We start from the raw sequence: 12205 nt of genomic DNA on the forward strand, positions 1-12205 counted from the left end.
GATGCTTTCTGCATCATTCAATAATTTGCCCAGAGAATCTTTCAGTAACGAAAGTTGAGTTTGAATTTTTTCTTCAGTTCCCCCAACTTGAGAAATGCTGAGTGTGTTTTTCTTTTTGATTTTCTGATTCCAGATCTTTGCAAATTTTATTATAATATCTGGCTTTATCTTCTCAAGCTGATCTTTGATATTTTCTGTTCAACTCTTGGACCTCCTCATTTCTTCCATTTGCTTTAGTATCTCTACACTGGAGAGCAAGTTTCAGAGTCTCTTCCGACATTCATTTTGACCTTTTCCTTCTTTCTTGCCTTCTTAATGACTTTTTGCTCTCTTCACATATGATGTTCTTGATGTCATCCCACAACTCGTCTGGTCTTTGGTCTTTAGTGTTTAATGTATCAAATCTGTTCTTCAGATGATCTCTAAATTCAGGGGTGATATATTCGAGGTCATATTTTGGCTCTTGTGGACTTGTTTTCATTTTCTTCAGCTTCAGTTTGAATTTGCATATGAGTAATTGATGGTCTGTTTCACAGTCTGCCCCTGGCATTGTTTTCACTGATGATAAGGAGCTTTTCCATCTTCTCTTTCCACAGATGTAGTCAATTTGTACCTAGATATAAATATGTGAAACATGAAAGAAGAAGTATTTGCTAGAAGTACTGGAAAGGAGTTTGAAAAAATGAAAAGGAATTCAGGATCAGTTGAGTTAGAGGTATGGGTACAAGGGGATCCTTGTTGTTGCTGTTAGGTGCCATCGAGTTGGTACACACTCATCGTGACCCCATCTATGCATAACAGAATGAAACACTGCCCAGTCCTCAGCCAACCTCACAATTGTTGCCACGCTTGAGCCCATTGATGCTGCCACTTGGCCAATCAGTCTCTCTGGGGATCTTCCTCTTTTTCTCTGACCTTCCACTTTACCAAACATGATAACCTTCTCAAGTGACTCGTCCCTCCTGACAATATGATAATAGGTCCGAAGTATGAGAGAGAAAGTTTGCTCATCCTGGCCTCCAAAAAGCACTCTGGCTGGACTTCTTCCAACACAGATCTGTTGGTTCTATGGGCAGCCCATGGCACTTTCAATATTCTCCTCCAACACCATAACTCAAAAGCATCAATTCTTCTATGGTCTTCCTTATTCACTGTCCAGCTTTCACATGCATATGAGGTTACTGAAAATACCATGGCTTGGGTCAGGCGCACCTTAGTCCTTTAGCTGACATCTTTGCTCTTCAACACTTTAACAAAGTCTTGTGCAGCACAGATTTTCCTAATGCAATACGTCATTTGATTTCTTGACTGCTGCTTCCATTAGTGTTGATGGTTGATCCAAGAAGAATGAAGTCCTTGACAACTTCAGTCCTTTCTGTTGATAAGAATGTTGTTTATTGGTCCTGTGGTGAGGATTTTTGTTTTCTTTACATTGAGATGCAATCCATACTGAAGGCTGTGCTCTTTGATCTTCATCAATAAGAATTTTAAATCCTCTTCACTTTCAGCAAGCAAGGTTTTATCATCGGCATATCGCAGGTTGTTAATGAGTCTTCCTCCAATCCTGATGCCATGTTTTTCTTCATATAACCCAGCTTCTCGGATTATTTCCTCAGCATACAGGTTGAATAAGTATGGTGGAAGAATACAACCCTGTCACACACCTTTCTTAATTTTAAGTGGTCCCATGTACTGTTTGAACAACTGCTTCTTGGTCCAGGTATAGAATCTGCATGAGCACAATTAAGTGTTCTGGAATATTCATACTTCGCAATGTTGTAGATAGCTTGTCATGATCCACACAATCGAAAGCTTTTGAGTAGTCAATAAAGCACAGGTAAACATCTTTCTGGTATTCTCTGCTTTCAGCCAAGATCCATTGGACATCAGCAATGATATCCCTTGTTCCACGTCCTCTTCTGAATCCGGCTTGAACCTCTGGAAGTTCTCTGTCAATGTATGCTTGCAGCCATTTCTGTATTACCTTTAGTAAAACTTTACTCGAATGGGATACCAAAGATATTATCTGATGATTTCCACATTGCGTTGGGTCACCTCTCTTTGGAATGTGGACAAATATGGATCGTTTCCAATCAGTCGGCCAGATTCTTACAAATTTCTTGGCATAGATGAACGAGTGCCTCCAGTGCTGCCTCACTTTCTTGAAAGATTTCAATTTTTATTCCATCAATTCCTGGTGCCTTGTTCTTTGCCAATTCCTTCAATGCACCTTGGAATTCTTCCTTCAGTATCATTGGCTCTTGATCATATGCTACGTTCTGAAATAAATGGATGAAAATTACCTTCCTTTTGGTACAGTGACTCTGTGTATTCCTTCCATCTTCTCTTGATGCTTCCTGCATCATTCAATAATTTGCCCAGAAGATCCTTCAATAACAAAAGACAAGGCTTGACTTTTTCTTTAGTTCCCCCAGCTTGAGAAATGCTGAGTGTGATCTTTGAGGAGAATAAACTAAATCAGTGATAAAATATAAGTAAGCAAGAGAAGAATCTGAGAGGGTGAGGTAAGGTGGCCATCAGCCACCCAACAGAGGGTTAGAAAGGAGTAACACATATTGTAAAGAGCTGGGGAATGGTCTGGGCAGGGGGATAGTATGTGGCATTTGGAGCAAGGATTTGGGTATCAGGTGAACTCATGTTCCACCATTGGTAACTACATGATTCAAGTGAAATTCCTTAACTTTCCTGAACCTCAGATTCCACATCTATCAAATGGGAATGCCAGTACTAATTCCAGATGTTGTCCAGATTATACATCAAAGCAGTAGTTGTAACTTATTTAGCAAAATTATGTATGTTAAGCAAAATTATTTCTGAAGCTTCATGACCACTGCAACATAAGAGTCATTTCCATTATTCACTGATAGACTACATAAAACTCTAAAGTCACAGAGTATGTGATCAGAAATATGAGTTCCTTTTTCTGTCATTATTCCAGATTTGATACTGCCATCTACATATAGTTGAAACTCCTCAAAATGAACGTAAAATTCTTTGCCTGCCTTTTCAGCCTTGTCTTCAATTACTCCCTCTCCCCCACACTGAAATCCCCCTATTTCCCTTTATAAGCTTTGCCCTCTCTGACCTCCATTTGTTTCCACATTCTGTGCTCTCCACTTGTACTCGCAGGTAGGCGTCTAAGTTGCAAGCAACAGAAACCAATTCTGGATAATTTAAGCAGAAGCCAAATTCATTAAGGTGATATTATATTATTAAGACTCTCCAGGAGGGCACAGGATCTCAGCTTAGAGTCTATGAAGTCAAGAGCATCACTCCAAATCACAGCGCAGAACTGGGCTAGTGGAAATGTGGCAGCTGCAGCCAGGCAGACATTAAAAGGGCATTTCACACTTTGACACCAATGATACTGGGCTTTGGGCACTGTTACTAGAACCATTTCCTCTATCAATGAAATATGAATGCAACTGCACACGTGTTGTCATTTTGGTTGTTCCCCAAATGAACTTTTTCTAAGTCAAGCTTCCTTCCCAGTGTCTGGGGTGGCTGAATCTGTCTGCTGAATTCTGAGTTACGTGTCCAAGTTCTAGCTGCAGTGGAGCTTGAAAAAGTATCTTGAAATTTCAGCTACTTTGGTGGGAGGTGGAGCACTCTCTGATGCAGAAAAGGGATTCAAATGCTGAATTTGCAAAGAATGCCAAACCCAGATAAACTGGAACATCCACTTCCATGCTTGTTGTTAAGTATGACCCATAGTGACCCTGCACAGGGCTTCAGAGGCTGCAAATCTTTACATGAGCAGAAAGCTTCATCTTTCTCCTGTGAAACAGCTGGTAGTTTCAAACTGCCAACCTTGAGGTTAGCAGCCCGATTCATAACCACTACACTACTTCCATGCTCCTAGTCCTTTATGTACTAACTCTAATACCACTGCTACTGTTTTTTATTTCTTTGACTTCTCCAAGCACAATTCTCAAACACCTCATCTAGGAAAGACATGTTTGCATACGTCTCATCTCCCCTCACATCACTATAAGATTTCCAAGGGCAGGCATGGAAATCTATCTGTGCATCCCTATATTGCTAGGTAGGAGTCCTAGATACTTGGTGGTGAATGAATGAATGAAAGTGTTGATCTCATTTGACAAGCCTTTGTACCAGAGGTCCATGAAGGACTTGTATAGACTCTGCCTTACATAAGGGAACCCTTTTTTCCTGGTGTGCACTTCTATAAATGGACTATGTCAGCGTATTTGAAGAAAGGGACACAGAGAATCAGAAAGCCCTATTGCAGTGGATAGTGGCGGATTGTAAGGGTACAAAGGAGAGACTAAGGGAGGCAGGGTAACATATTTTGGCAAAGTAAATGAACTGGAGCAAGCATCAGAGAGGCAGTAGATGGTTTAGAATCAGAGGACTAGAAAGATCAAATTTCCCCCATCCTTGGGTTCACAGATTAGTAAATTGAGACAGGAGACGCATACAGTACAAACTTCAGAACCAAAACAGACCCAACTGTGCTTATGCAAATATATCTTTCAGGGCATCTTTCCAGGTAGGGTTTCCCAAGGTCACCAAGGACAGCACTGTTTAATGGAAACTATCAAGGCTTTGGGGCTTGCAGTCCAAGTCTCAGTTCTGCCACTGTGTGACCTTCACTTCTCTGACCTCTTGATCTCAGTTTTCTCACCTGGAAGATGGGAATCATAACAGCTGTCTCATTAGATTATGGTTGTGTATTAAAGATAAGGTATGTGCATGTCTTGCATTTGGAATGTGTTTAATAAGGAGTTTAATAAGTTCAAGGTCAAAAACAGATTTTGCCTTTTCTTATTGTCAGTTCTTTTTTTTCCCTTTATCCAAAGTCTTATACAAATGAATGACAATGGAATGAACAACGGGAAAGAGGCACAAGAAAGAAGAGCTAAGAAGATAGAAGTTAATGCAGAGAGGCCACACAAAAAGGTGTAGATAGGTAAGTCAGAATGAGAGATGGGAAATGGCTCACAAATTACAGGGAGGAAGCATTTATAAGATTAAAGTCAAGACAAGGAAGAAGAAAATGAGTAAAGAGATGAAAGGGAGAACAGAGAGAGGAAAGATGAAGAAAAGCAGGGGGGTGGTGAAGGGGGGTAATAAGTATGGATGCCCAGAAAGACGACAGTCCCCCAGAGGCTCTGAGGTATGTGGGTCAGAGACTGAATCAGCCCAAGGCCAAAGGCTGCATTGTGTTAAAGGACCAATGTTTTCAGCTCTGCTTGAATATAGGAAAAGGACTGGGAGTGATGAATTGGGGAGCAGACCACCTCCTCAGGGAATAGAGCAGAGGAACAGACTGAGTAGTAGGTTTCTGTCTTTCATCCTTTTCAGGAATGTCACACTGAGCAGAGGAAACAAGTCCAAACTGTGAGCAAGGATCTGACATAAAAGCTTTCAGGACAACAGCTAGGAATCTTGAACAGCCAGGTGGAAGTGTGTGTGGTGGGGTAATTGGTGGAGTTACCCCTTTGTCCATTAGCACTTGGTGCAACCACAGAGGCCTCCACGAAGGGAAAAGCTGGGGTCATGGAGGTGGGAGAATGAATGCATGAGTTATGGCCAAGTGATTGGGGAGGGGACTCTGAAGCAACAGGAGTTATTTCAGGGAATCGGAAAGCGTAGAGGATTGAAGACAACACTCTTTCTTGGGCCCAAGGTGAAACAAGTTAAGTCTTGGCCTTCAGGGGTGCCCCCTACAACAAAGAAGGCGTGGCCTCGAGCAAGGCAGGGTTTAGGCGTGCCCCAGGTGCAGCCTGAGGTTTGAGCCAGTGGTGGGGTAAAGCTTGTCTAGGTGAGAAAACCCCAGGTTAGGGGAAAGCACGAGGGGTACCCAGGTGTTAGAAACTTGCGGTAGGGTGGTGTGGCTAAAGAACGTTTGAGGGGCTGCATTTAGGGACCCTGGGAAAAGGAAGGGGGCGCCAGGGATTCGCACGAGGCCGGGCGGAGCCTCTAGAACGTCCGGGTCTGTGTGTGGGGGAGCCAGAGAAGGGGGACGCGCGGCAGGGACCGGGAGGCGGCGCGGGGGGGCGGTCCAGGGCCGATCGGGAGGCGGAGCCCGGAGCCGGGGGCTGCTGGCGAGCGGCTCTCTCTCGGCTCCTTAGCTCCAGCATCCTGGTTCGCTCCGGTGTCTGCCGTCGCTGCCGCTGCCTCCTTTCCCTCCTCCTTCGCCACCGTCGCCTCTCGCAGCACCGCAGCCCCTCCCGCCATGGCCGTCGCCGGCGCCCGGCGCAGCCCCGGCCCCGGCTCGGGGCTCCGGGGGCGGCCGAGGCTCGGCTTCCACCCGGCGCCGCCGCCACTGCCGCTACTGCTGCTGTTTCTGCTCCTGCCGCCGCCACTGTTGGCCGGCGCCAATGCCGCCGCCTCGCGGGAGCCGGACAGCCCATGCCGGCTCAAGACTGTCACAGTGTCCACACTCCCCGCCTTGCGGGAGAGCGACATCGGCTGGAGCAGCGCCCGAGCCGGGGCCGGGGCCGGGGCCGGGGCCGGGACCGGGACCGGAGCAGCCACTGCCGCCGCCGCCGCCGCCCAGGGTATGCCGGGCTCTGGCGGCTCCACCGGCACCGCCGCGGAGTCGCGCCTCTTGCTCTTTGTGCGTAACGAGCTTCCGGGGCGCATCGCGGTGCAGGACGACCTGGACAACACGGAGCTGCCCTTCTTCACCCTGGGTAAGTCTGGACACCTACACAGGCGGGATCTCAAGGAGCCGTGAGCCCATTAGTGAGACCAGACGAGTGGGGGCGCCCTAGGGGTCCCGGCCTCCTTCTCAGAGCGGGGTTGGCAGAGGGCAGCTGAGGGGCTCGAGGGTGCACAGGTGGTTGGAGAAGCGTGCGGGGCATGAGGTCCTGGAGAGAGCACGTCAGGAGCCTGGGAGAATGCCACCCCTCCCGCAGTGGGGAGCTTTCAGTTAGGACTCTCGATTCGCCCTGAGCTGTCTCCTGATCCGCCCCTCATGTCTGGGCTAGAAGCTGCCCCCTGTTCTGGAGCTAGGTCTGGGTTTAGCCGCCCATTGCGCCTCCAGATATGGTCACTAGGCACTGACGGTTAACACCCCTTCAATCCTGCCTCTTGAGTTGCGGGTCTGCCCTTAAAGACAGATTTTCTTGAGAATAGGAGCAAAGTAGCTCCATGTAGAATCAGCCAGTTTGTGAATGCTCTATTTTTGCTTGGATTGCGTGACCTTGGGCAAGTCACTTCCAGTATCTAGGCCTTAGTGTTGGTCATCTGTGAAATGGGGCTTGGGAAGATTGAGTAATTTCTGAGGACTGGGGTTCGGAGCTCAAGGTCTCCACTTTTAGATTCCCTCTCCCCCCCCCCCCCCCCCCCCCCCCCCCCCCCCCCCCCCCCCCCCCCCCCCCCCCCCCCCCCCCCCCCCCCCCCCCCCCCCCCCCCCCCCCCCCCGTTAAACCCTTTGGACTTGCTACCCCACTCTCAATGAGATGCAGGTTTGTCGTCTCAGCTAACTCATTGAGCTATTAATAATAATAACTTGAAGACTAGAAGGTAGCGGAGAGGAAAAGGATGAGGGTAAGATGGGGGCCTCAAACGGAAAAAGTTCATCAGAAAGTTCGCCAGTAGCTTGCTGTCTGATGGTTTCCGGCGCGAATCCCGGAGGAGTCGGCCCTTTGGTGGAGCTGTGGGAAGCGCGGCTGATTTCCCACTCGGGTAATTGATAGCTTAATTATCTCGGAGAGCGTTTACAAAAATGTTGTTCCCCCTTAACTCTCCCGCGCTCGCTGCTCGCTTGCTTTCCCCTCCCCTCTTGGGGCGCTGGGCTCCATTGGTTGCCAGAGTCTGACCAACAACAGCGCTGGAGCTCGCTGGGAGACTCTGGAGCTCTTCCCCGGGTCCTTACCTTCGGGGGATCCCGCGGCGACGCAGGGGACCAGGCCTTCGTGGTCAGTGCCTTCAGGATGCTGGCCTAAAGCTCCAAGGTTAACTCCTTACCCGCCAGAGAAGCCTCAAAGACTAATCAGTGAGGCGACTGGATTCCTGTCCTGAGAGCTCCAATATTTTAAATGTATTTTTGTGACTCCCCTTCACCCTTTCCCCTCTACCCTCGCCATTCCCTCGTCTTACGTACGTACGACCTCTGGGAATTTGAGCGGGTACCGGGCCCAATCTGAGCTTGAGCGTCTATAGTTCTGGCCCTTAGGATTTCCCGAGCTACCTGTACCCTGAGCGTTCTGGGCTTTCTGGGAGGGTGAGGCGGGAGAGAGTCTTGCAGGCTCTTGGGGACTTCCCGCGGCGGCGTGACTGGCATACGACACACAAATACGCATACACACACTCAAGCATATATACAGGCACACACACACTTAAACTAGTGAGCGCGCACCCCCTTCCCCAACAATTGGTGCCACGTGCATCTCTGGGCTACCGCTTTCCAAGGATGGGGATAGAAGTGGAGGTGGGGTTCGTTAGGGTGCAGTGCTAGCCTTGGGCTCACGACTTGCTCCTACTGCCTCGCGGCGGGGAAGATTCTCTTGGGAAACAGATCGTCCTAAAGTAAACATTTCCAATCCCACCTTTTTTCTTCCACCTTGGCGGTCTCGTTATTCCGGGGCACTCACGACAGGTCTGGGATGGGAATTCCCCTAAATGGTCGTTAAAATGACGAGGTATGGCTCTTTGGGGACTTGGAGGGGACTTGGAAGGGAATGAACAAGAGCGTTACAATTGATCATAGGATGTGGAGAACTCGGTTCAATCAGTTATAATCCCCCCACCCCACGCCCCGGAATTCCTGGAGCTGATAATGCATGCCGTTTTAAACTTTGGCTTTCCAGAGGGAATAGGTACCTGGGGAGCCAGGCAGGTTGAGTGAGGAGGTGAATGAGGAGCTGGAAGTCTTGAATCCCTCAGGAATCGTCCTTGCACCCTTCAATTGGATCTTTCTGCCTGCCTTCTCTAACGCACGGTTGCAGAGCTTAGCAACTGGGGACTACCTACCATGGAGTACGGTGCTTTTCTACTGGACAGCACCGGTCTCTTTGGGTTTCCACCACTTCCTACTCCCCACAGAACCCTGGACTGGCAGCCCAAGGCACTCCCGCCGGGGATTTGGCTAGCGAGGTAGTCACCAGATGGCTGGGTATAGCAGGAGCTGTGTAGGGAGATGTGGGCTTTTTATTTGTGTTGGTCTTCCACTGTTTGCATGTAAACACTGAGTGCACAATGAGCTCCAGGAGGGCCAGGCTGGCTGGAAATGAGGGTGGGGGGTGCAGCAATGAATCATTTATAGGCATCTCTTTCCCAGGGTCCCAAGGCAGCCCCATCCCATCCCCAAACCTTCTAAATAGGCTCTACCACCATTTCTCTCTTAGCTTTTGTCTCCAGCAGGGTGGGCCATTCTTTCAAGCTTAGCATCTTAGTTAAGGGGATTTGGACTTAGCCAGCCATGCAAAGGCCAACCCTGCCTGTGGTGGGGTGTGGAGCCACCACTAGGGGGTGATGGTGTCTGCCAAAGCCCTGTGGTCATGTTTGCATCATAGGCCCTGGAGTTGGTGGTGGTAAAATGTCCCCTAGCATTAAAGGGAGCAAACAAAATATTAAAAGGTAGAATTCCCATTTTATTGTAAACCCTATTAGGGGGCTCAAGACAATTTTGCTCATGACCACCATCCCCCATCCACCACAGCCACCTTCATACCTGGCCCTGCCTCTCTCCTATTTGTCTTTCGTTAGTTATACATTCTGCTGTTGACAATACCTAGGCTGAAAAGGCTTTTCTTCAGGTCTCTTTTTCTAATATTTCTCTTTTCCTTGTCATGTTACAGCTTTCTTTATATAGATAAATACTCCCTTAGAGGTAAAAGATCCCTCAAGTTTTGTGTCTGGACCTCTTTAGAGTCTGATTATAAATCAATGACATTGACAAAGTGAATTTCCCTGAAAAGTATCAAGGAATAGCAAATAGTTATTGCATTTTTAATGTGGTGCTTTTTATTTTTATTTGTTGTTGTTCAATGTCATACAGTCGGTTCCGATCCGTAGTGACCCAAGGAGCAGGTGGTGAGTTTGAACCACCAATCTTGTGGCTCAAGCCCACCTTGTGGTTGAGTTCTTATCTCATAAAGCATATGGAGTGGGCACTCATTGTTATTTCCATTTTATAGTACAGAAAACATTCTAAGAGAGGTCCAGTACCTAGTCCCAGGTCATATAGCGTCAATGGGAAAGGTTGAACTGGAATCCCAGTCTTCCAGATACTCACATTCTTGGTAATTGCTCAGTTGGCACCCTGAGTCAAATAGGCATTGAGGGGTTGATTACATGCATACATAGTGCGGTACTGGGCCCTGTGGGCAGACACAAAAGTCATCAACAGAGAAGAACCTTCCTCCAAAGGAACTACAGCTACACTGGTGAGTGGAAGTATGAGAGATTGGACTAGAAGCATGACCTTTGTTACAGGGCACTCTGTATAATGATGCTCCAACACCAAGGAGAGAAGACATCTTTGTAGACGTCATAAGACATATTATACATGTACTAGGCAGAACAGAACCTGAACTAGTTCTTGAAAGATAGGTTCGTTTTTATTCAACCAAGAATGCTGAAATGCAGCTTGGGAACTTAGTGTTGGGTATCATTTGGAAATCTCAGTTCTGTATCACTGTGACCTTGAACAAGTCATTTAGCCCCTAGAGCTTCAATTCTTTGTGCAGCAATATGAGTGGGTAGATGAGCCCGAAAATAATCCTTTGGTATAAAGATTTTGTGAACTTGCAGGTTCCTGACCCATTCCACAACTCTGACTAGCTTCTCTTGCTTCTCACTGCCTGTTTCCTTTGCCTGTAACCTGGGAGTATTGGGAAGAACTGATTGAAAATAAAGAAATGAACTGGGACAACTGTCAGCACTGGGTTTTGGAGGTGAATCTGCATGTCACTTAGTCCTCATTTACCCCCAGGCAACCCAGAGTGGATATGTGGATTTAGCTTCCATGCACATAGGTAAAAATATCAGCCTCTCCCCAACCCCATGGCACCCATGCCCTTTTGTGCTAGTTGCTGTGATGGATTGGCCAAGTGGCAGCATCGATGGACTCAAGCATGACAACAATAGTGAGGTTGGCCCAGAATCGGGCAGTGTTTTGTTCTGCTGTGCATAAGGTCGCTATGAGTCAGTACCAACTTGATGGCACCTAACAACAACAACAACAACAGGTGCCATCAAGTAGATTGCCAGGTCTAATTGTTTACATTTTGATTCAGCAAAAATGGAAAAAAGATAACATTGAGTAAGCTCTCTTTGTCTTAAAATTTCCTAGTAAATCGCTTTGTCATGTAAATCATGCAGGTGAGGAGTGTGCTCCCTGTTTGTGGGAGAAAATATAAAGAAAAGAAAAACTATGTAGCAATGCTGTGTAGCACTGTGGGTTTGAACCGCTGTGGTTCAAGCTCACCAGTTGCTCCTCAGAAACCTTATGCAGGGTTGCTATGGGTCAGAACCGAGTTGATGGCACTTCCCAACAACAACAACAAGTGTGTCTTTAAATGCATCCACATGTGTGTATCTGGCAGTGACCTGAAGGTATGTCTGAAAAGGTAGTTCTCTACAGGAAACTGATTGGCCTGGGTGGATGAAAGACACCCTCTGAAATGCCAGTGTGGTGGATTCAACACTAAACCAAAAAAACTCAACTCATTGCCGAAGAGTTGTTCTAGACTCATAGTGACCTTACAGAAAGTGTAGACCTGCTCCATAGAGTTTCCAAGGATGTAAATCTTTATGGAAACAGACTTCCACCTCTTTCTCCCATGGAGTGACTGGTGGGCCCAACAACTGACTGGTTAGCTTTAACAATTTTGCTACCAGCCTTCCTTGGATTCAACATCCAACCAAACCATCCCACTGCCTTCTAGTTCATTCAGCCTGACTCCAAGATGTGTCCCATGGAGCTATCTAACAATCACATGGGCTGACTCCTGATGGTAGTAAGATCCTCATCAGAGGAAGATTTCAGCAGAGACTAGTCTTGGTGTGGTGCTGTAGGATAAGTACTGGACTTCAGGTTGATTTGAACAGGAGGAAACACTGTCCTGCCCTGCACTAATCCTCACAATTATTGGTATGATGTTGCTGCCACTGTATCAATCCATCTCCTTGGCTATCTACCTCTTTTTCTCTGACCCTCCACTTTTCCAAACATGATGTCCTTCTCCAGGGACCGGTCCGTCCTGAT

The 12205-nt window shown here is 47.3% G+C and overlaps 1 protein-coding gene across 2 annotated transcripts in view; it reads left to right on the forward strand.

Moving 5' to 3' along the window:
- Positions 1 to 6151: 6151 nt before the first annotated feature.
- The window catches only part of ASTN2 (astrotactin 2), a 1331668-nt gene continuing 1325614 nt past the window's right edge, over positions 6152 to 12205 (forward strand). Inside the window, exon 1 of one of the 2 annotated variants that reach the window (XM_006865679.1) lies at positions 6152 to 6683. In XM_006865679.1, coding sequence (XP_006865741.1) covers positions 6224 to 6683 — 460 coding nt within the window. In that variant the 5' untranslated portion in view covers positions 6152 to 6223. The remainder of the gene's footprint in view (positions 6684 to 12205) is intronic. The other variant, XM_006865678.1, reaches the window with a different exon arrangement.

This window comes from Chrysochloris asiatica, unplaced genomic scaffold (assembly GCF_000296735.1).
Source record: "Chrysochloris asiatica unplaced genomic scaffold, ChrAsi1.0 scaffold00081, whole genome shotgun sequence".
In the NCBI taxonomy this organism is placed as follows: domain Eukaryota; kingdom Metazoa; phylum Chordata; class Mammalia; order Afrosoricida; family Chrysochloridae; genus Chrysochloris; species Chrysochloris asiatica.